The sequence below is a fragment of the Vicugna pacos genome, unplaced genomic scaffold, assembly GCF_048564905.1.
Source record: "Vicugna pacos unplaced genomic scaffold, VicPac4 scaffold_16, whole genome shotgun sequence".
NCBI lineage: Eukaryota > Metazoa > Chordata > Mammalia > Artiodactyla > Camelidae > Vicugna > Vicugna pacos.
This window is the reverse complement of record NW_027328737.1, coordinates 3,479,810-3,505,374: the sequence shown is the minus strand read 5'-3', so window position 1 is coordinate 3,505,374 and position 25,565 is coordinate 3,479,810. Positions and strand designations below refer to the sequence as shown.

The 25,565-nt window shown below is 37.1% G+C and overlaps 1 protein-coding gene across 1 annotated transcript; it reads right to left on the bottom strand.

The window, feature by feature from the left end:
- Positions 1 to 10,623: 10,623 nt before the first annotated feature.
- Positions 10,624 to 23,808, bottom strand: LOC102539396 (guanylate-binding protein 6-like). The gene is made up of 10 exons (XM_072957048.1): positions 23,619 to 23,808; positions 22,693 to 22,820; positions 17,292 to 17,401; positions 16,897 to 17,093; positions 15,325 to 15,570; positions 14,292 to 14,572; positions 13,383 to 13,595; positions 12,359 to 12,461; positions 11,823 to 12,016; positions 10,624 to 10,851 (listed from the first exon to the last, which is right to left on the bottom strand). Exons 1-10 carry the CDS (start codon positions 23,806 to 23,808, stop codon positions 10,624 to 10,626), a joined length of 1,890 nt encoding a protein of 629 aa, XP_072813149.1.
- Between the last annotated feature and the right edge of the window lie 1,757 nt (positions 23,809 to 25,565).

Sequence of the window (25,565 nt, the reverse complement as noted above, 5' to 3'; positions counted from 1 at the left end):
TTTTTCAAATAATTTTCTGCTCCTTTCTCTTTCTGTTATTCTGGTACTGCCTTTATATGTCTGTTGACATACATTAGTGTCTCACATTTCTCTGAGGCTTTGCTCATTTTTTGTTCATTCTTTTTTCACTCTGTTCTTTGGATTGCATAATTTCTATTGATCTATTCTTATGTACTTTTACCTTCTGCCATTTTAAGTGTATTATTGATCCCATCTAGTGAATTTTTAAATTTCAGTTATTGCTCTTTTCAGCCCCAAAATTTCTATTTGGTTATTTTTAATAATTGTTGTCTCTTTATTAATGTTCTCTATGTTATGTGACACTGTCATCATGTTTTAGTTCTAAAGACATGGTTTCCTTTGTTTCTTTGAACATGTTTATAATGGCTTCTTTTCTCACATCTGGTCATTCCTGCAGGTGGCTTTATTGCCTGCTTTTCTTCTGGTATCTAGGCCATAATTTCCTGCTTATTTTGCATGTCTCAAAATATTTTTTGGAAAATGAACATTTTCGATATTGCAGCAACTTTGAGTACTGGCTTCATCTCTCCCCTCTTTCAGTGCTTGTCATTGCTGTCAGTTTGTTTACTTGTTTAAGGACTAACTGGATCATTTTAGTGATGTCTGTTCCCTTCTTCTCCTCCTCTTTCCCCTAAACAGACACAGGATAAAGCCTCTGATATTTTTTCTCAGAGATTTGTCCTTGTATATGCCCAGCCACTCTGGGATAACAGGGTTTTAGCAGGACTTTGGCAGTGTTTGTCTAGTTACCTGACCACACTAACTACTGGTTAAAAGCTCTATTGTTCATATCAATGCCCTGGAGAATAAATTATTTACATCCTAATCCAATCATATTCAGGCTGGTATGAAGGGACAGTTCCTAATGGCCAATGTTTGAAAGTTATTCAGACTCTAGTTCTTGCAGTTGTTTTCTCATTTTTCTCCAGCAACTAGTTGGCTTACCATTTAGCCTGCATCTTCAATGAATTTATCAGTCTCCTCTCCATTGCCTCTCACAACACTTCTACTGTTTTTGAAAGCACCCTTAGATTTGAACTTCATATGCTGTTGCAACTAAAGTTGGCTCCTTCGGGGAGATAATTTAAGCTCTCTGTTTTATGGCCTACCTTTACTCCCAGGGAAAATCTCTGAGCCACAACTCTGGTGCTGGAGTAAGTAACAATAGGTCAATTCTAAGTGACAGCCCAGTTTGAAGAACTAAGTGCTCAGTGGATAAATGGGCAAGAGCCCTAGGTGTCTTGGTCTTGTCTCCCTTGGCAAAACCCCCTGTCCTATGAGCTGAGACAAGAGCAATTGTGACCTCAGTGTCCTACCATGTCCAAGGTAGAACCTTTGTCTCATGAGAGAAAACTTAGTGTAAGAATTGAGTCCCAAACTGTTGGCTGCACTTGTCCAGAACTTTGCCTCAGCAACAAGCATCTTGGGGCAGTATGACAAATGCTAATGCCCTGTCCTTCTCAGGAAGGCAAACCTCCAACCAGGACCTGGGGGGAGTCAGAAACTTGTGTTCTTGGTTGTACAAATCTGGGTGGATTTCCCAGCTCAATGAGTGGAGGGGGTAACAGTACAGATCTTCAAATACTAAAGGTTCATCATTTTATGGAGTTTTAGTAAATGTTCTTGAGTAAATGTGTCCTTATTTGCTGTATATCTGTAGCAGCACTTCCATTTTTGTATGCTCATAAGGCCAACTATTTTTAAATGGGTTTTTAAAAAATAATTTTCATCAGTTTTGCTGAGGAGTGATTCTGAGTTGCACAACATCATGTCAGAAGTGGATCCAGGAAGGGGAAACTGATCCAGTATAGATTAGCATTCTCTTTAGCTGAGGGCTTGATGTATCTTTGGTTGCTAGTGGAAAGCCTAAGATATATTTGTAGTATTAAAAATAAAAATTAAAAAATAATTTTCTAATGTTATTATCTTAGAAGCAAAACATAAGATGGCAATTCCTGTAGACAATTTGTTGCTTGAATCCTCTGAGAAGAAATCTTTAGAGAAGTTGAGACATAGGAGGTTGCCAGGCATTTCTCAAGGTAGATCATATGTGCATTTCTAGCAGCCAGCACTCATAATATCTTGGGATGGATATTCTGCTGTAAAGAGACTAAGAGAGTTCAATAGCAGCTATCAAAATCTAAATCAACCTCATAAATATAATCATAGTAAAGAATATATAAAGACTAAAGAGACTCAGTGATATAACAGCCACTCTTATTGGACACTTTCTACCTTTTAAGGAAGTACACTTACTATCTCTAATTCTCATGATCACACAGTAAATTAGATATTCCTACATTTATACAGGAGATTAGACCTAATCTCTTCTATGTCACTTAGCTTGGTTCTAGAGCTTAGTCTCAGATGCAAGTTCTCTGACTCCAAGGCCTGTCCTCTGTTCATTACTTACACAAAACTGTTCAAAAAGAGGTAAAGAAATGAGAAAAGAAAAAAGAGAAACAAAGGGTAAAAACAGAGAAGAGAATAAAATGGTAAGGAAAAATGTATAAAAGTATAGTCATTCATGGGAGTACCAGGGCAGGATCAACAGATGCCCCTGTAGCTCATCATTAGCACATATACCCTCCAATTTGGTCTAAGCCTTCTGAGGTGAGTTTTGTCAAGGATCAACAATGCTGAACCCAAAATCCTTTCAATGTAGCCCTATCTCTACCTTGGGTTTTTGCTGAGAAGGCTGAGGAAAAACTCCCTTAAACTTTCTAGAAGCCCAATTGTTTGACAGCATCTATGATACACACTATATCTCCTCAGAGAGTCTTTTTCTGACTGTCATACTCCAAGGATCCAACCTTAATGATTCTGAGGTTTAAACAAAAGACCCTTCAGTCACATCCTTCATTTCACATTTGACCCCTCCATCCTTATTTTTTTCTTTTCTGGCAACACCCTGGATTTGTTCTTTGCTTTGAAATCAATTCTTAATTTAATTTTAGGATCATTTCCCTTCCTAGGAACTGCTGCTTTGTGTCTTCCTATTCCCCTTCCCAAAATTGAATTTATGGTCTCCATAAGAATATATACCATGAAAAAAGTGTCTTACAAGTCTCCTTCAACTTTCACTGTATTTCACAAATTTTGATGAGTTGTATTTTTATTTTTATTTCATTGAATACATTTTCAAATCCCTCTTGAGACTTATTTGACCTATGTATAATGTTAAAGTGTGTTGTTTGCTATCCAGGTATTTTAGGACTTTCCAGCTATCTTTCCATTGTTGATTTCTAGTTTAATCTCACTGTAGTCTGAGACATACATTGTAACATTTCTGTTCCTTTCAATTTTTAAGGACTGTTTAATGATCCATAATGAGGTTTATCTTGGTGAATGTTTCATGTTAGCTTGAGAAGAATGTGTATTCTGATGTCTTTGGTATTCTATAAATGTTGACCATATCCTGTAGATTCCAAATAGAAAAACCAATCAATATAATATATCACATTAAGGGAGCAAAGAAAAAAATTGGTCATCCAATCGATTCACAAAAATCCTTTAACCAAATTTAGTAATCTTTCTGTTACCAAAAAAAACCCCTCAAAAATTAGGAATAGAAGAAAACTTCCTCAACATGATAAAAACCATACATGAAAAATCCACAGCTACATCATATTCAATGATGAAAGACTGAAATCTCCTCCCCTAAGGTAAAGAAAAAGACAGTAATGCCCATTTTGCCTCCTTTATTTAACATAGTATTAGAAGTACTAGCCAGTGTAATAAAACAAGGGAAAGAAATAAAGAGATTGAAATTTGGAAATGACATAATAAATCCTCTCTTAATACATGACATGATATTAAATATAGAAATATCAAAGATTTCACCAAAAAATAATAGAAAAATAAACAAATTCAGCAAATTTGGAGGATACAAAATCAACAATTAAAAATCAGTTGCATTTTATACACTAACATGACAATTCATAAAATTAAGAAAGCAATCTTATTTAAATAGGATCAAAGACATTAAAATAATTAAATATAAATTTAGCCTAGAAGTAGACTTGTATACTGAAAACTATAAACATTGCCAAAAGACATTAAATAAGGTATAAAGAAATAGAAAGACATCCACATTCATAGGTTGGAAGTTTTAATATTGCTAAGATGTCAGTACTATCCAACACATTCTACAGATCTGATGCAATACTTATCAAAATTCCAATATTTTTCCAGAAAGAAAAAGTCGTTCTAAAATTCATAGGGAATTCCAAGAGACCCTAATATACAAAGAAAAAATCTTGAAAGAGAAGCACAAAGTGGGAGATATCATACTTCCTGATTTCAAAACTGACTACAAACTATTGTAATCCAAATAGACATATAGACCAATACAGTAAATACATATTCTCATATGCAGCCAAATGATTTGGTATTTGTTTCAAGACCATTCAGTGGGGAAAGCACAATATTTTCAACTAGTAATTCTGGGGAAATTCGACATTCACATGCAAAAGAATGAAGTTATACCCTTACCTTCCTCTATATTCAAAAATTTACTTAAAATAGAACAAAGATCTAAATGTAAAAGCTAAACAAAATCTCTTAGAAGAAAACGTAGGGGAAACCCTTCATTCTATTGCATTTGGCAATGATTTCTTGGATATACACCAATGTGTGTGCAGACAACAAATAAAAAATAGATAAATTGGCTTTTACAAAAACTTAAAACTTTTGTGCATATCAAAGGACAATATCAAAAGATAAAGGGAACTCACAGGATGGGAGAAAATATTTACAAATCATACATTTGATAAGAAATTAATATTCAGAATATATAAAGAACCCTTTAACTCAGCAACAACAAAAACAAAAAACAAAGAGCTCAATTCAAAAATAGTCAAGGACTTGAAAAGACCTTCTCCAAATAACAGAGATAAATGGCCATTAAGTACCTGAAAAGGTGCTCATCACCATTATTCATTAAGGAAATGAGATATATTTCACACACATTGATATGGTTGCCATATCTTTAGAAACAGAAAACAAATTTTGGTGAGGATGTAGAGAAATTGAGAATCTTGTACATCATTGGTAGGAATGCAAAATTGAACAGCTGCTATAAAAAACAGTATAACAATTCCTCAGGAAATTAAACATAAAATTACCATTTGATTCAACAATTCAACTTCTAGTTATATATCTCAAAAGTACTGAAAGTAAGAACTAAAACATATAGTTGTACACCAATGTTTATAATATCATTATTCAAAACAATAAAAAAAGGAAACAATCTAGTTATCCACCAACATATGAATGGGTAAATAAATTGTAGTGTATTAGCTGGTCAGAATGGCTGTCATCAAAAGAACACAAATAACAAATATTAGCAATGATGTGGAGAAAAGTAACCCTTGGTAGCCTCTTGGTGGGAAAGTAAATTCATGCAGCCACTGTAGAAAATATTATGGAGATTTCTCCAAAAATCTCAAAACAGAATAACTATATGACCCAGCAATTCCACTGCTGGGTATATAAAACCAAAACCAAAAACAAATACAAAAACAATAATTTGAAAAGATACATGCATGTCAATGTTCATAGCATCATTATCTACAATTGCCAAGGTATGGAAGCAACCTAAGTGTTCATGAACAGATGAATGGATAAAGAAGATATGATACACACACACACATGCACACACATATAGACAGATAGATATAGATAGATATAATATGTACAGATATTTACTCTATACTATACACACACACACACAGTGGAATACTACTCAGCCATAAAAAATGAAATTTTGCCATTAACAGCAACATGGATGAACTTGGATGGCATTATCTAAGTGAAATAAGTCAGACAGAGAAAGAAAATTACTATATGATATCACTTATATGTAGAATGCAAAAAATACAACAAACTATTGAATATAACAAAAACAACAAAAAAGAAGCAGACTCACAGATATAGAGAACAAGCCAGTGGTTAACAGTTGGAAATCCAGTGGGCAATATAGGTTTGGAGGAGTGGGAGGAGTGGGAGTAGCACAATATTGAGTATAAGACAGGCTACAAAGATGTATTGCACAACATGGGGAACATAGACAGCATTTTGGAATAATTGCAAATTAAGTGGAAATGCAAAAGTTCTATTAAAATTAAAAATTAAAAAAATAAAATAGAATGTAGTATATTCTTACCATGGAATATTATTCAGCCTTAAAACGAAGGATATTCTAACACATGTTACAGCCTAAATAAACCTGAGGACATTATGCTAACTGAAATAAGCCAGTCACAAAAAGAAAAATACTAGATGATACTATTTTTATGACTTATCCAAGGTAGTTAAATTTATAGAAACAGATAGTTTACTCAAGATTACCAGGAGCATGGGGAGAGGGAAATGGGTACTTGTTCATTGGATACAGAGTTTCAGTTGAGCATGATGCAAAGGGTTGGAGGTAGATAGTAATAGTGATTGTAACATCTATGTGAATTTATTTAATTCCACAATTTGTACACTTTAAATAGATAAAATAATAAATATTTTTGCATATTTCATCAAAATAAAATAGATACTTTAAGTGGAAGGGAAATACAACTTGATTGTCTGCATTTTCTATATTAGTGGACAGTCAGCAGGGACAGAGAGAGATTGGTGCCTTAGACCAAATATATCAGGGGAGGAATTCATTACTCATGTTTGATCAGGGACTGTTTCCTGGGCAAAGAGTTGGCACCATATTCAATACAGCCTGGGACCACTGTCCATAAAACAGTGGGCCACTTGTCCACAAAAACAGTGGTCAGAGAAAAAGATCACATTATCTGAAGTAAAAGAAATTCCATCCAAATAACACTGTTGAGTAGCACAACCACAATTCCATGGAAAAATAGACACAAGGAAGAACATTCTAGAGTTGACATATCATTCCTAGTACAGTCATAGAAACAGAATCCACTTTAGTTTATTTAAATATAATAAATTTGTACAGGTGATAGAGGAATAGAGATCAAAGAACACAAAATTCTACATCAAAGCCTTGAGATTTTTGCCTATTGGTAATAAGAGGGATATTTATTACCCTTTGAAAAGATAAACAAATATCACCCTTATTCATTCATCCAACCATTAATCTATTTATTCATTGTTTCAATCACCATGCACCCTGGGTGTTACCTTATTTTAATGTTATCATATTTGTTCCTTAGGGCTCTATAATACACAAATATATCCCCAGGCTAGATGCACTAGTTTGAAGCCAAACTTAAAAAATGATTATTTGGTTGCTACTTAGATTCTTGGTCACTACACATAAGATATATACACACACACACACACACACACACACACACACATACATACATACACACATATATACACACACATATATACACATATACATATATACACACATATATAATTACAATATTTATTTCTGCCTAAATAACATTATATAAGGCCCAGACAGGGTGTAAGCTTCATGAGGATAAGATCTTTATTTTTCTCTCTTTACATAATCCAGAACAAAGGCAGGGAGGACATAAGAATTTAGCAAACAGTGTAAATAATTAGAACTAAGCATTCCTTAATGAGGATTAGAATAGATATGTGAATAAAGTGTTAACTGCTTTTTAAAGCCTTTTTATTTTTCCAAGTGATCATTATAAGTCAGTTTTATTATTTTTGTATTGAAAGGAAATAGAAACAGTATTTCAAAGAGATGTCTGCACTGATGTTTATTGCAGCATTAGCCACAATAGCCAAGAAATGAAAACATCCTAAATGCCCATCAACACATGAATGGATACAAAAGGTGTGGTGCATATACATATACACAAGGGAATATTATTCAGTCACAAGGAATGAGGATATCCTGCCATATGCAACATCAATGGTCCTTGAGCACATTATGCTTAGTGAGATAGGTCAGAGAAACATAAGTACAGTGTGATATCACTTACATGTCGAATCTAAAAAAGGCAAGGCTTCTCTTTGCTCTTCAATTCAGGATGTGTCTAGTCCAGGGGATTAGGACATCTGCTTAAGTCAAGCTCTCAGTGGGGACAAATATACAGATACTTCTGTAGAATAGTTTGCTTTTCCACTAAACCCCACGATATATTTGTCACATATTCATTACTATATGGTTTCTTCTTTTAAAGGCAAAGCCATTCATTCCTCCTTCTGAACACCTGAAGCCATGGCTAGATGGAATCATTTAAAGTCTCCAGTGCAGATGAGTTAACATCCTCACAGAGATACAGAGACTGTGTGCATAGGTCACAGAGGGGGAGACTGTAATGAAAGAGTTTCTTCTGCTCCTCTGGCACTTAAGTCAACTTAGAGACTTTAATCTAATATTTAAAATCCAAACAATATGTTACCTCAGAACTTTGGAGTGTTCATGGATTTCTGGCAATTGAAAACAATCACGCATGTGTCAGCTTTTTGTTTTTTCCAGAAGTTTCTACTAAGTACCCTCTGTGCCAAAACATAAACTATGAAGATGTACAGAAAAAAATACATATAATGGTGTCTGTCTTCAGATGAACTTTACTTTTATTTGAAAACAAATACTAGACCAAGTTAGTTGCACCTGGGCCAAGACAGCATTTATTATCATGATGCCATGTGCATCTCTAACAGGGAAACTGTGACGTCTTTTCAGGATCTGAACATAACTGCTAGCTTGGATTCTGATTCTGAGAGTCCTTGAAATGTTTGGGCATTCTCATTTCCCAGCACACAGATCCAAGTACATTTCCAGTACTCCTCTTGGAGAGGGACTGTGAAAATCATTATCATTTATCCTCATCCCAGAGTTGAAATGTCCTTTCTCTTGGGATCCTGCCCTCCCCTCCAGGTGATAGATCCATCATCTGAAATTGGTTCAGATCAAGGCTAGTGATTATAACCTTTTATCTATGCTACCTCCCAGCCTCCTATAAATGTTCTTGATTCTATTTAATTTTTTCCTCCCCATTCCTTTTTTCTCTACAGACACCTTGTTTTATTTGCCATCTTCAGAATTTTCTCTGGTCAGGTCTGCTGGCTGTCACTCCAACCGTATTATAGACTGAATGAATGTGTTCTCCAAAGTCCATTTGAGGAAACCCAAACTCCCAATGTCTCAATGTGTTTGGAAGTGGGGATTGGGGGGATTAGATAATGAGTGTGGGGTCTTCATGAATCTAATTAGTGTCCATATAACTCAGAATCATAAGATCCATTCTCTCTCTATCTCTCTCTCTCTCTTCATCATGTGAGGACACAGTAAGAAACTTGTTATCTGTAAAGCTGGAAGAGGACCCTTACCAAGAAAATAACAATGCTGGCACACTGATTTTGAACTTACAGCCTCCATAACTGGGAGAAATAAATGTTTGTTTTGTAAGCCACACAGTCTATGGTAATTTGATATAGCAGCCTGAGCTAAGACAAATCACAATGCTCATTACTCCCATTGTACGTACTTGGATTCTGATGTTTAAATGCCAACACTTGGCCTCTGTGTGTCTGGCTTTATCATTCCCCAGTACTGTCAAGGTATCCGTTTCTGCAGTAGTGGATCACCCCTTCTGTACTTGTCTACAGCAGAGACACCACCACTGAACTTAGGGATGATGGGAATTCCTCTCAACAGTGAATATTCTTAATAATTAGCAATTTGTTTTTAAACACATTAAAAGTGTAATTCAAACCTATGAAGTAAAGGTTACTCTTGCTGAGATTTCAAGGGGTAACAGGAAATTTCATACCTTATTTTTGAGGCAAATGTAAGGGATTAAAAACCAAGGCCAAAGTGAAAACAAGATTAGGATGCAAATTTTATTTTCTAGTATTTTGATCTTAGTCTTAGACCCCTTATTGAAGAGGTTAATATAATTTCTAGAAGCAATGAGCAATTCCATTTATTCACATTCCATTTACTATTTTAAATATTAGTATTGTATTTTGCTTTCTTTGTTATTTGAGAAATGATAACACAAGCTACCTTTGCAAAATTGAAAAGATAGAGTATATAATGAAAATCATGTGTCCTTTCCATCCCTGATGCCAAGCTATTCTCTCCAGGAAGAAGCAATGATACCAATTTCTAATGAAACTTCCAGAAATGTTCCATATATACATATGTATGAGTGCCCATAATAATTGCCTTTTTTTATGGTGAACACTTTATACTCTTCTGTGCCTTATTTTTTCACTCTACAACATATCTTCCAGATTGTTCTATACTTATACAAATAGAGCTCCACTATCTATTTATTAGCCATTTAGTATTCTAGTCTATGTGCATGCAAAATAAATATTACCAAATTACATAAATGAGCATTAAGTGGTTTGCAATCTTTTGCCAATAGAAGCAAAGCCACAGTGAACGTCTTGTATGTATGTACATATGCATATATATGATTTTGCACACATATATATTTCCTAAAAGTAAACACACTATATCAAAGTGTCCATGAATTTATTCTATCTAATGTGGACCAGATATCAATATTCTCTAGAAGCCACTTTTTATATTTAAAGCATTGCTGAATGAATGTGAAAAGCATGCACATCAGAAATAGGCCAGAGCATATACATGTATAATATATTATATATCTGATTCCTTTACAAGGAGAGCTACTTCTTTTTAAATAGTGAGCCCACTCCTTTCACAACGTTACTAAGAATGTTAGCTGGGGCAGGCAATAATGAAGTGATTCTTTTGCCAAGGTTGTCCAAGGCTTGTGCAAGCAAGGTACTATCATCATTTTTAGTATCAACAATCCTCTTTCTCAAACGATTTATCTCTGCATTCATCTCCTCACATTTCTTTCTAAATCCTTCAGTATGCAGATCTTCTTGGACCTTAAAAAAAAAAAAGTGAGGAAGGAAGTAAAACTTTTTAAATTCCCCATTATTTTAAGAATTTCATTTTGTCAAACTTTAAAATTTTGTCAGACTATCTTTGTATTAATTCCTAAAATTGTTCTCTCTTAATCATGAAAGGGGATTCTTGTAACAAGGAATATTTCCTGGTTTGGACATAGATATTAAGAGAAAGTGTAGTTTACAGCCTTAATAATATTCATATACTGTAAGGTTTGGCCAGGAGGCTAAGCCTGACATGAGGACAAATGTAATATGTTCCAGTCAAAAAATGCAAGTGAGAGGTAGCCTTGGTCTAACTGCACTAATTCTCAGTCCTACTCAGGATGGTACTGTCACCCATATTGTAGAAATCTGTTATAAACACATGGTCACAAAATTATAAGAATCTCTTATAAATCATGTTCAGATGGACAATGAGAGAAATCCCTCCAAGCCACATGATAGCTTGGGGATCTGTCCACACCTGGAGGCAATGCAGCAAGTGTAAAATCTATCATTTCTCTGTGTTTTTAAGTCTGGACATTTCTAGTAGTTTTATGTCAGCACAGATCTACCTCAGGGCCTTGGGCTGAGCAGGGCTTCTGGTAAAATGTAGTGATCTTAGTAGAGCATACTAGTTGTTGCACATATTAAACAGGGTAGTTGGAATATCTGTTCAATCAAGCCCTATGAGATAATTTTAAAATTCCTAAAATGACTATTAAAACCTATTTATATTATCTGAAAGTTTGGAGTGGGGGCCATACTCATCCTGAATTCTCCAAAGTCTACTTACAGAGTAGAACTCAAAGGTTTTGGAAGGATTCCAAATCTTCAGGGTTTAAAAAAAATCACAAGCAGTAGATGCACTGGTGATCCCTGCATGATCTTGCTGTAACTCTCACCCATCCCTTGCTGAGGAACCAGCGCAGGCTATCAAGCTCTACTACTACCACAGCATGATTCACCTTCAGCTGATGCTCCAAAATCTTGCTCTGCTCTCTCAGCAGGTTTTCTCTTTCCCTCGCCAGCTTCTCCATCAGCTGGACAATGTGTTCCTGGAGACTCCTATTCTGAGCCTCCACCTGCTGCTGCTGCTCCTGCAGTTTCTGTTTCAGCAGCTCCTGTTCCTTCTCAGCTGTCTCCTTCCTGGCCCGCTCCTCTGTCCCAGGGAGGTATTAGACAGGGAAGAAAATAAGGTAAGAAATGACCTCCACCCTCCTGAGCTCAGAGACAAAACCAAATTGAAGAGAGAGGTAGGAAATCTCTGAAGTCCACCCGCACCCCATGTCCACACCATTAACAGCACACTTCAGAATGTGAGGGGAAAGGTTCTGTCTGTCTGGCACCCAACCACAGTTCCATTTGCTGTTTCCAGATGCAGCAGGGTTATTCCACAGAAAGGAAGGAAGCTCTTTGTATTGGGAAGGTTTTGCTCTCACACCTGTCAGAGAGCACTGCAAGAACCTACTCATCTCACTGTGAGCCCAGCCCTACCCCGTACCTGCTATGGCCTTCTCCCCATCAGTGAGGGATTTATCTGCCTGCAGGATGGATTTCTCTATTGCCACCTGTGACTGCAGAAAGCTCTGGAGGACCTCATTTGCCTGAGGAACCAAGAAGGAGCACAGAAATTAGATTTCCAATAGAGAGATTAGTATTGCCAAGACAAGTATGTCCATGTAAATTTTACTTCATGTTTAAAATTCCATAATGGTTCCTTACAAGTCCAATCTCCTTAGAGTGACCTATCTCCCTCCAGTCTCTTGCACAGTGCTACTTCTTCCTCTGCACCCTAGATTCCAGCTAGTCAGAACAATGTTCAGTTCTACAAACCCATAATCTCTGGTGCTTTTACATACCTGCCTTCCCAATATGAAATATTGCCTCTAAGTTGTGCTACTGTTCTCCTCTGCCACTAGCTGACTATAACTTTAGATAACTTATTTTAACCTACCTATGCTTCTCAGCTCAGATTTTTAAAATGTTGATAATGAAAGTAGATGCTTCTTAATGCTATTTGAAAGATTAAATTAGTCTAGGGAAAGAGCTTAACATTTTGGCTATAGGAAACAAAAGTTCAGTATATATTAGTTGCATTATTATTGTTGTTGTTGTTTTATTTTTATGATTGTTTCTACCACCTAAGTAGCTCTTTCCTGAGTGTTATAACTTTGTATGCAATTGTTTATGTAGTTGACTTCCTGCCTCACTTGTAGTCATCCTTGGATACAAAGACTGACTTGTAAATTGTCAGTGCTCAACATATCAAATATCATGTTGTTGATTAAAAAAATGCATAATTTCTGTTCTGACTCTTGTGGATTTAAAAAATCTGTACTCATGGTTGGGAGTCGACATTTCTACTCTCTTCAGGAATAAATAGCATGCAGTGGACCTTAAGAGCCAAAGCTGCTCAAATAGCCCCATGCTCTCTCATTATGCATGCATGGAGCTGAGCTCTCAGATTTTCAGGAGACCCCTTTGACTCTATTCTGTAGGTTCCCCATGTTTCCCTTATTCCTTACCTTCACTCCTTTCCTGGGCACTTGATGATATTCCCTTTCAATAATTTCCTTTGCTTTTCTGTAGAGTTCATGACCTCCAGGAACAGAGAAAGTTCCTGCTGAGATACTTTCTATTAGTGTCTTTGAAAGCTGATCAAGTTTAGTCTGGCAGTATTTGATTGATGTCTCTTCATTCTGCATCAAGAAATCCTCTTTCTTATTCTTTATGATTTCCTGGAGGGTAAAAAGATAGATGGATGTCACCAGAAGCAAGGAACAGAGGAGGTAAATTTCCAAAGTATCTGGTAGAAGGATTGGTCTAACTGTGGTCCTCATGAGAAAAGTATTCTGTTGGAGGACATGTAATAAAACAGCAGTCATAAGAGTTGATTTACTTACAGCACTGTAAACTCTGGAAGACCATGGTAAAGTTCCCTAACCTCCTTTTGGGTATTTCATCTGAGCTATTGAAGTTGCATTACCTGTGGTTCCTTGAAGCTGCCACATTCAGTGATTCTATCTGTCTTAAATGATAGATACAAAAAGGAGTAACCTAAGCTGAAAGTGGCCTGAGATGTGGATCTGAAGAGAAATTTTGGTTCCCAAGTATAGGAGCATGTTCACAGGAAAAGAAACCAGCTAAAGAATGTCTTTTGGGTGTTCTGGACAGGCTTGGAATCCACAGAAGTATTTATTTTAAGAGGATATCTATACTGATTTTGCATTGAAGGTCAAAGAGAGTTCCAGATAAACTGTCTGAGGTCTGGCAGTGAAAAAAGAAGGAAATGTATTCCTTTGAAACTCTGTCCCTCATGAGGACATGGACTACTTTATCCCTGAGTAAGAGATGAGCCATGGGACCAGTAACGGCACTTCTAGGCTTCATTCTTCAAGGGGAAGAGACATATGGTAAATACTAAGACAGATTACCACAAGATTCTTCTGGAACTCCTGCTTGTCATCCTTGAAGGAGTGCTCCATGAAGACTGCAGTGGCTTCCCTCTCACAGGCAACATGCTCCTCCAGCAGCTCCTGCAGTGTGTCTGTGGGGAAGCTCACTCTCTGGGCCATCTGCTTGCTGTAGTGGTTGGCTGCCTTCTGAATGGCAGCTAAGTTCTCCAGCTGGGCCAGAGTTGTCACTGCATTCTCCAAGCAAGGTACTGCTCCGCTATTGATAGTGTCCACGTAGGTCACAACAAGAGTTCTCAGCCCTGAAGAAGCCAGAAAATTTAGGGGCTAAGTATCAAGTTATCAGTCAATGGCTTCAGGATTCTGAGACTTCACTTCTAGGGTCATATACACATGCACACACACAAACACACACATGCAGCCCAAACTTCTTCTATTTTTATCACCTTCATTTTCCTACTGACTCTTCATTTTTATGGTTTTCCAGGCCACAGGACTAAAAATGTTAATATCTATTTCTATCTAACATACTAAGGGTTACCTGAAAAATAAAGTGTCTCATTTTAAAAATTGAAAACAATATAGATTTCATAGGTAGACATATGAAGGAAGGTGTACCACGTTTAATTTATTCCTAATTCTGAGGCTTTGAATGGATTTTCAGTGATTTATGAGCTTATATATATTTTTGGACCACTCTAAATTCTCAAAATATCTTTTGAATTCTCCTTGTGAAGAACACTTACTGTATAGGACTTCCTTTGAAAATATTGAGTATTCTGTTTTTATACCAAGAGAGTGATTTCATTCTAAGTGGAGGATGTTTTCAGATAAGTGGAAGTCACATATTTCAGTGACAAAAATTGCAATTTGGGGGAGGGATTTGTAAATCCCCCAAAGTGAGATAATTATAAAGTATACAGATTTCTTCATGGAGTATAAATGTCTGTAAAATCAGAATTCTTTATAGAATCAAACAAAAATACTAGAAAACTCATTATATAAAATATTCAGCACATATCAGTACCCACGGAAATGGGAAAAAGAGACTCACGTTTCCCAGTGACCATGATTCCTTCTGTGAGGGTCTTGATCCTTGCATCAGCGAAGATGTAAGAACAGAAATTTTTTGTTTGCTCCTGGAATTTAGGATCCAGTTGGTCTTCAGATACCATCCCAATATTGGCTAGAATTTCTTTGTCATTTGTTGGCCGGTCAAAGACAAAACACTTCCGTCTTGGAAAGAATTGCCTGATGCACTCTCTGGTTAGATTGGATGTTTGGGCTTTAGGATTCTTCCCTGAGGGACAGAAAAACGGGGATTAAAGTGTGGAGAGTCTTGAGGCAAGGGGGCTACAGCTGCTTCCAGCAGGGATTTGTGTGTCTTTGCCATCTTCTATGCATAGAAATCCTTTAACATAGTCAATGCTTCTTTGCACATCAGACTTACACCAATGATATAACTGTTGAGAAATTTAGGGAGAAATCTGATACAGTAAAGCAAACCTATGGCTGGTCTCTCCAGAACTGCACGGAGTAGAGTGGTTGTCTATTAGGTATCTACTGAACTAGCAGCTAAAAGGATGAAAGGTCAAATTAAACTTTCTAGTCAACTCGACCTCATGTAGGAATTGGGCTGTGAAAGCAAAAAGAAGAGCTAAAAACAAGGGATCATGGACAATAATTGGAATATTAGGAATGACACCATCATTATATAAGGAAAACTGTTTTGATGCTAAAAGTAATTGATGCAGTGTTATCTATTTTTTAGCAAAAACCTCTGAAGGGTAAATGCACCTGAAATGTAATTTTAAGGTATCACCACTAATCTATAAACTCTTGAGTAAATGATTATATCTGGTCCTCTCCTGCCATCCAATCTCTCAATAGGTGTTTTGAGAAAGCATAAATAGAAACATGAAAGTAAGAATGAATAAATTGGAATTGATATTTTTCACAAGGTTTCGATAGACACTCATCCTTGTAAATGTAACCCATGGAAATAATTTATTATCTTGTAATTAAATCATGGGTAAACATGTGGGAATTAAGAGAAAGCTATGATATGGAAGATAAAATGAATGTTCTAATAATTAGTATTATTGAAAAAGCATAGATTGTAAAGACAGTCACTACTTCAGGTTTATTTAGAGCATACAATCATTTTGTAGATGATATAATTATACAGGATTAGAAAATTATATATCCCTCTTTGATAAAAATAATATGTGAAATATATATTTTGTTCATTAGATAGGCTTTTCACTGCAGTTTCATGTCTAACAATTAGCTGATTAGTTGTTTTCTTCAACAGAAACAAGCAGAAGCCAAAATAGGAATCACAGTGTCCAGTCTTCAGAAAGTTTCAGCACCCATTTAAATCTGGATGCTAAATTTAAAGATGTATAAAAAACAAATTGGCTCTAAGTAATTTCTCTTTGCACTTTACTTTTCTTAAGTAAACTTCAACTGTAGCCCCTAGATCTTTGCAACCCACTTTCCAGCCACCATTTCCACAGACTTTGATTTAGCCTCAAATACAAATGCAATCACAGAGATAAGGGACAGTGTTTAGTAGATCCCACCCTCTATTGGACCATACACTGCCCAGGCCATACTCTGATACCTGGAATCAGCTTCAGGGCATTCTCCAAGTACTTATCTTCTGTGATAGGCTGACCATGTAACTTCAGCTCCAGGGTGAAATCCCGTACAGTCCAGATAAAGTCTGGAAAGAAACTCACAAATTCTGTGGAATCTTCTACTCTATCAGGTGTTTGAGAGGACTTCACCCTGATGAGTTTTGCAAGTTCTGTCACATAACTAGGACTTGGTCAAGGAAAAGAAACTCATTACCAACAATTCCAACATTTCTCGAAATAAAAGTATTATAAACACTCTCTTTTGCCATGTATCCCATCTGCTCCACACGAGGAAATTAAATGACAGGGAAGGAGAGACTGATTCTATCTCCATTCCCATGAATTCAGTGAAACAGTGTTTCAAGACCTGGAAGGATACTGCAGCTGCTCCAGGGAATGGTGGTTGATGGTGCTCATGCTGTTGTAGACAAAGCTACTGCACAGAAGCACGGCCAGGGCAAAGATCCATGAATCCTTCTTAGACTCATCCTAGAAAGCACATTAGAAAAAGAGAATTAGAAATTTACCCCTAAATTAGAAATTCTTCCATACATTTATTCATTCATGGTTTCATTTATTATTTCATCTAACCTACTCAACATGCTAAGAAATTGCTTGAAGACAGATGTAAATGAAGATATCAACTTTGACAATTACAGAGACATTTCTTGTGTTTACAATTTTTTCATATATAAAAGGATTCTAATATTCACAGTGCTTTCTTTTTCCTCAATTGGATAAAGTAAAATAACATATACAGAAAAACTAATACAATACCTGTTGTGCAATTAGGTATGCAGTGATGAGTATGGGCACTTATTCATTCTACATATATTTATTAATCAGAGTCCATATAAAATATATCATAGTTGGTATAGCTGGGCATTTAAATTGTATCCAATCAATAAATAATTGCAGGAAGCTACTAAATATCCCCCACTGTTCTTAGATATTAAAATAGCAGTGCTAAAATTGAAAATTATTCCTTTCAATATGACTATTTCAAAGCAGTGAGCAAACATCCATAACAGTATGTGCAACAAAGATAGCAGTATCTGTAAAAGGCTTACTCTCAGTAATGTATATAAGCAGTAGAACCTATAGCTTTAACACTAAACTAAAATTTAGAAGTCTATCAAGGAAAAACAGAGCTATGAAAGTTGGAGAAAAAATATATGGTCTGAAACCTTCCTCAAAGTCTTGAGCTGAATATTAAAGAACTGGTAAATATGGAACTAAAGAAATGAAGGAGATCTCAAAGACAGAAACACCCAGAGAAACAAAATTAGAGATGGGAGAATACAGGGGTCTTGTAGTTAAAATAGTGTCACTTGACTTGACTGGAGCTGATGGCAAGTGGAGAAGTTAAGGGGAGCTTTCATGTAGCCTAATCAAAGGCCTTAAAGCCCAGGCTAATTTGTATAAATCATAGCATTGTCTAAATAATGGCATAAACCAGAAATTGTTTTTATTATAAATGACATGTAAAGTTGCTCCCAGTGCAAATGCAAAAACTGTGATTTTTGTTGAGAAGTTTCTAAATGGGAGTTTGGGGGGATAATATTCTATTCATTACTTTCTTTCCCAAAAACCCAATTTTTAAAAATAATCAATTAGGGTAAGAAGTAGCACTTACAGCAATTATTTCAACAACAAGATTATATCATTATTTTATATATGGCTTTAAAAAAAGCACAGGAGAAGCAAGATGGTGGAGTAGAAGGATGCTTGCAGCTCACCCTCTCCCACAAATACACCAAAACTCACATCTATGGACCCACTCAGCCAACCAGAGCACCTGCCAATCTCTGACAGAACATCGCCCTCTTTGAAAGATAGAGATGCCAAAAATCTGGTAGGAAAAAAGGGAAAAAAAGCAAGAAGAAAAAGCAAAATGGTGTGAGACCAATCCCACTGGGAGGGAGCGGCAAAGGAGGACTGGTGCTTGTTCACTGGGTCTCACCTTTTCAAAGGAGGGGCCAGTGTGATGGAGGGGGAACCTCTGAGTCTCAGATCTGCCCCGAGCACCCCTTGATTGACAGAACTGAGGTAAATGGGCACAAAGTGTCCCCACAACACCCAGCCTGAGACAAAAGCTGGCAGCTGGGGATGGGGCAGGTGGCCCAAGCTGGGTGGAGGACTAGGGTGGCTGCACTGAGGCTTACCAGGGGGCTACAGGGTTCTGTGTACCATGGCTGGGAGGGAATATGGAGCAGAACAACCTCAGTCCCCCATAAATTGTGGAAAAAGCAAAACAACATGGCTGGTGTGCCCTGGGGGGAGGGGTGCTATAGCCATTTTCTCCTCAGACCTGTGCTGCCATTACTGGCACTTCTCATGAGAAAAGAGGTGGAGCACAGCCAAGTTGCCTATTCTTCTGTTTGCAGCACCCAGGCCGGGTTGGGGCTGAGCCCTGAAACTGCACGCAGGGGATCCGCAACCTCCTAGGTAGGACTGAGACTTGTTTACAGCTGAAGTCAGATAGAATCTTTCTGCCCTGGTCCCTCAGAGAACTCAAGCTGCCAAGACAAACAAGGAGCTGAGATTTGGCATGGAGCAGAGGTGGGGCTGTTCCACGGCCTTCATTTAGCCCACCTTCAGAACACCAACCCGAGGCAGTGTGGGCACAGCAGCAGAGTGACCAGTGATGGGAAAGAGTGGGTGGCAACCCACTTTCCTGGCAGAAACACAGCACCTGACCATGGTGCTGGGAGAGGGCACGATCCACCCACCTGCCTCCCCCGAGTGCAGCATCTGACTGCAGCATCAGGAGGGGGAGTGACCCTGCCCACCTACCAGATAAGAGCTCAGCACCTGACCCAGTGTTGGGAGGGGTGCGCCATTTGCTAGCCAACAGCCACTGGGAGCAGCACAGAAGAGGGAGCCAACAGAGGGTCTCTGGAAACAGCAAGCTGAGTTCATGAAACAGGGCAAACATGTAAAGACCTCTCAATAAAATCATTAAGAGCACAGCATCTCCATGAGAACTAGATAACTGATACTCCTTAAGGCACAGTGCCAGAGAGATATAAGCAATATGATGAAACAGAGGAACCACTCCCAATTAAAAGAACAAGAGAAGTCCCCTGAAAGCAGTATCAATGAAATAGACATTGATGGCCTACTAGATCAAGATTTCAAAAAAGGAGTGATCAAGATACTGAGTGAACTAAAAGAAATAGTGTTTAGAGATATAAAATATGTCAAAAATGAAATAGAAGCTATAAAGAAGAACAAAGTAGAATCAGTAAGCCCATTTGCTGAGATGAGATCTGACCTAAAGGCTGTACAAAACAGGCTAGATAATGCAGAGGAATGAATAATTGACCTAGAAGACAGGACAACAGAAATCACCCAATCAGAACAGCTGAGAGAACAGCAAATAAAAAACAATGAAAACAATATTAGGGACCTATGGGATAATAGAAAGCATGCCAATCTATGCATAATAGGGGTTCCAGAACGGGAAGAAAGAACAAAAGGGATTGAAAAGGTATTTGAAGAAGTCATAACTGAAAACATCCCAAGCCTAAAGGAATCAGATATCCAAGCACAGGAGGCTCAGAGGCTCCCAAACAGGAAGAACCCAAACAGACCCACACCAAGACATATCCTAATCATGATGGCCAGAGTCAAGGATAAAGAAGTGATCCTAAAGGCAGCAAGAGGAAAACAAATAGTGAGTTATAAGGGAACCCCTCATAAGGCTCTCAGCTGATTTCTGTACACAAACACTACAGGCCAGAAGGGAGTGGCAAGATATATTCAACACCTTGAGTGAAAAAATAGCTGCAGCCTAGGATACTTTATCCAGCAAGGCTATCATTTAGGATAGAAGGAGACATAAATAATTTCACAGACAAGCAGAAACTAAGAGTTTAGCAACTCTATACCCATGCTTAAAGAAATATTGAAATGTCTACTCTAAATAGAAAAGAAGCAGGATGCTACAAAAATGAGAAATTCATAACTGGAAAGGAAATAACTGCCATGAATTACAAAAAGAATAAACACAAAATTGTAAAAGAAGACATCTAAATCATTAAGAGTGGGAAAGGGAAGCTCAGAAAGCCATTGTGGAAAACAGTATGGTGATTCCTCAAAAGACTAGGAATAGACCTAACATATGACCCAGGAATCCCTTTCCTGGGCATAAATCCAGAAGGAACCCTACTTCAAAATGACAACCACACACCAATGTTCATAGCAGCACTATTTACAATAGCCAAGTCATGGAAAAGGCTTAAATGTCCATCAACAATTGACTGAGTAAAGAAGTAGTGTTATATTTATATGATGGAATACTATTCAGCCATAAAAACCGACAACATAACACCATTTGCAGCAACATGGATGTTCCTGGAGAATGTCATTCTAAGTGAAGTAAGCCAGAGAAAGGAAGAAAAATATCATCTGAGATCACTCATATGAGGAATCTAAAAACAAAACAAAACATAGACACAAAACAGAAATAGACTCACAGACATAGAATACAAAGTTGTTGTTGCCAAGGAGGCTGTGGGTGGGAAGGGACAGAGTGGGATTTTAAAATGCAGAATAGATTAACATGATTATACTTTATAGCACAGGGAAATATAAACAAGATCTTGTGGTAACTCACAGTGAAAAAAATTGTGACAATGAACATATATATGTTCATATATAATTGTAAAATTGTGCTCTACACTAGAATTTGACACAACATTGTTACATGAATATTACTTAATACAAAATGTTAAAAAAATTAACACAGACTTTCTAATTTCCATTGAGAAAAAAGAGAGAGCTATAAAAATGTAGGTACTATTTCCAAATAAGTCTCAAAGGGGGGAAAGGAGGGATAATTCATTTCACCCATTAGTATAAAGCTAAAACACAAAAAACCCAGCTTAAAATGTTTCTTTTAGGACAAAAACTTACTTTTATAGAACTTGCACATTCAGTGGTGCCTCACAGATTTCCAGAACACTGTGAGTAGTTGATGAACTTCATCATAGAAAATGTAAACCCATCTCTTAAACCCAACCCTTAAATACACTCTTCACCTAGTAGCTAAGGAAGTGAATCAGAAATCTTTCCTCACTCACAAATTGATGTTTCTCCTCTTTCTTACTTATGCTTAAATGTAAGTTCTCAAAACGAATCAGGTGCTATCTGGATGATCTTTCAAGACTGAAGGACTTATTCCTCCAGCTGTCGGGAGTGCTGGTGGAAAACAGTCTTCAGGTGTCAGCCCTTTTAATTAGAAAGGCATCTGGAGCAGCTCTTCAAAAATGTATCAGCACCCCTGTTCAAACTCTGGATAACTCAAAAAAGCCATTCCAGCCACAGAACTCCCACGGAATTCCCAGAAATTGGGGATTGCAATGCAATGAATTTTCTTTCTCTCTCCAGCCTGCTTCTCTCCCAAATACATGGTATCAAATCTGACTGCAGATAATGTGGTCTTGTCAATTGAACTAGAGACTCTTTTAGGGCAGGATCTTTATTTTGGTCACTGATATCTTCAGTGCTAAGTCCAAAGGCCTGGAACTCAGCTGTTCAATAATGATTTATTAAATGTAATCAAGTCATCCACACAGTGCCAAGAAATAAAAGATTTTATCTAATACACCATGATAACTTACCTAGAAGTGACATTCAAACAAACCATAGTTTGCCTCATTTACTATCATTGATTTCTATATCTTACATATTAAATTAGTAAAATTTCTAGGCTCATGGATAGATAAGGAGAAAATCCAGAATAAAAAGGATTTAACTATGAATTTCTGCCTTACCGTTCCCACATCCCCGAGGCCCTCAGTGTCCAGAAGGACCAGGATATGATTTGGCTTGCGTGGATGAGGCACACACCACATCCAGATGCCCTTAGTTTCAGACTGCACTGTTGAGCCTAGAGGAAAGCCTGTGAGGAGAGGTGAGAAAGCAGCATTCAGTGAGAGCAGACAATCTAAGAAACCAGGGGGCTACAGACTCAGTTCTTTGGAATGTCAGTACCCCAGCATACGAGATTGTGCTTTCCCCATTTCCTCAAGAATATCCTACTTTGTGTGTCATCTGTTTCAAAGAGGAAGGAATATTAATTGTGATAAGGATACCAAGCAAGTGCTCAACATGGAGGCAAAGGGGAATCCATGAATCAGACAAAATGGAGGTCACAGATAATCATAACAAGAGTATCTTGAAAGAATGGTGTGATTCAAAGCCAGAGAGAAATGGACTGAAGACTGACGTGGGAAGAGAAAAAAGTGGAAAAAATACATCAAGATTATATTTTTTGTCAGACAAAATTATTTTTCAAAAGTGAGGAGAGATGTTAACCACAGTAGGATATGACATACAGGAAATATTTTTAAGATTATAGATATTTGAACATCTTTATATGTTGATGAGAATATTCCATAAAAAAGCAAAATGTGTTTCAAGAGAGAGTAGACACAATTGCAAGAGTCAAGTGATTAAACATGCAAAATAAGGTAGGATTGTGTGACTGGTTAGGAGAAATTTTGCTTTACAGGAATAAAACATAGAATATGGTAACAAATTACAGTAAGATAGTGATTTAGCAGTGAGAAATAGGAGTGGAAAGTTGATTTGTTAAGAGAAGTTTGGCTCTCCCTGCACATGATCAGGAACAAAAATGAAGAAGCTGAGGTATTAGCTAGAATCAAGCAATAAGCCCTTGACCCAGTAAAATACTCACCATGATTCTGACCTGCAAGACGGTTCATCAAGTAGGATTTTCCTGTATGATATGGTCCTACAATGGCCACCACAACCACTGGCTGAGAAATCTCACCAAGAATCTGTAGAGCTTTTTGGTTCACTGACAGCAATTCATTAACACTTTCCAGTAGACAAACAGGGTCCATCAAGTTGGGTCCGGATGCCATGGCAACCTAACAACCTAGAAGAGCTTCCTAGTGGAAATCAGATTATAAAGTAATTCTTTAACTCAGACTTATACAAAGCATCCATCAACTTAGGATAGGGTAAGTAAGACTTCTGTGTTTTCCATGAGACAAAATGTAACCTAGAATTAGCATACTGCAGAGGTTTTCCCCCATCATTCCCTCAAGTCTCTCATGATGTTGGTAGTGAAATAATATAATATCACTCTCCAAACTGTTACTTCAAAATAGTAATATAATTAAAGTTATTGTTACGATGCACTGAAGGCCTACAATATACAAAGCCTTTTGATAATAACTTTCATATCCAGCTAAATTGATATTCACAAGAAGATGAAAGTTAGAAAATAATATAACTACTTTGGAAATGAGGTAAATGGTTCTCACAAAGGCTGAGTGAATGTCATTGAGCAAGGATTAAATATCTACATACTTGAGCAAAATGACAGACTACCAAGCTCTAAGACCTTGTTTCCCCAAGGAGACATCAAAGACAACCAAAATACTGGCTAGAATAACCTTACTGTATTTCCATAAAACAGTCGAAGGTCCAAAGCAACCAACCAAATACCAAATCAAGAACAGCCTCATTCAAAATGGTAGGACATTCTGTGGTGTTTTTGTTGCCCTTGGTCCCCATTGTGGTAAAGTCTTTGAGGAAGTGGCAAATCATTTTCCAATTCCCCCCTGATTCAGAGAGAGGGAATTTTATAATGTTCTAACCTGTCAGGACTGCCTCTTCAGGTCTCTGTTTCATCTCACATGAATCTCAGGGAATGATGGCAGAGGGGTAGGTGGTAGTAAAACTTGGATATCAGGTGGAAATAAGTAGAGGGCATTTCTAAAGAATAATATGGAGAGACAGCTCCACAGATGCCTAAAGCAAGAGGTTACCAGTAAATATATAAAATAGACTATCTAAGATATCAATCGAGTTTCCAATTCCTTTCTTCAAGCTCAACAGAGCAGAGCAGACTGCATTTACAATGATCTGACATCTCATAGGCTGCCTGAAAAACTGTTATCTTTTCCCCTAATTGGATCTTAGGCAGGGAGAAGCAGTGGGCATTGCTTGGGAAAGCTGCAGGGAGAATGACCTGCAGACACCAATGACAAGATATTATGGGTGTGTGATATTGAGATTTATAATAAGAAATAAAAATGTGATAGTTGTCCTTATTCCTGGTATATAACTCTTAAAACACTATGTGATGAGAGAGATTAAATTATTTTTCTTATAACTTTTGGTCTTTTGTCCTCAATTCTTAAAACAGCTCCAGACTGATAAAGATGAAAGGAGAGTCTTTTGTTATTCATAAAAAGCACCTTTCAACCACATGTGAGTTTATGCTAATGAGGTGATTTTGTAAAGCCCCTAGATCACTACAGAATGGAGTTGGTTGCTAGAGGAATCAATTTTATTAGAAAGTTGGAACATTTAGCCTGATGCTCCAACCACTGGGGAGCAGAGAAGAGCTGAAATTTGAGTTAATCACCAATGACCAATAGTTTACTCAACCATATCTAAGAAGTCCTCCATTAAAAAAAACTAACTGAAGGGGCTCAGAGTGCCTCTGGCTTGATGAACATGTGGAGGTGGTTAGAAGGTGGCACATCCAAAGGGGTCATGGAAGCTCCATACCCTTTTTTCCATACCTCACCCTATGCATCTATTCTATTTTGCTGTTTATAGGTTGTATCCTTTTTTTAATATAAACCAGTAATCTAGTAAGCAAACT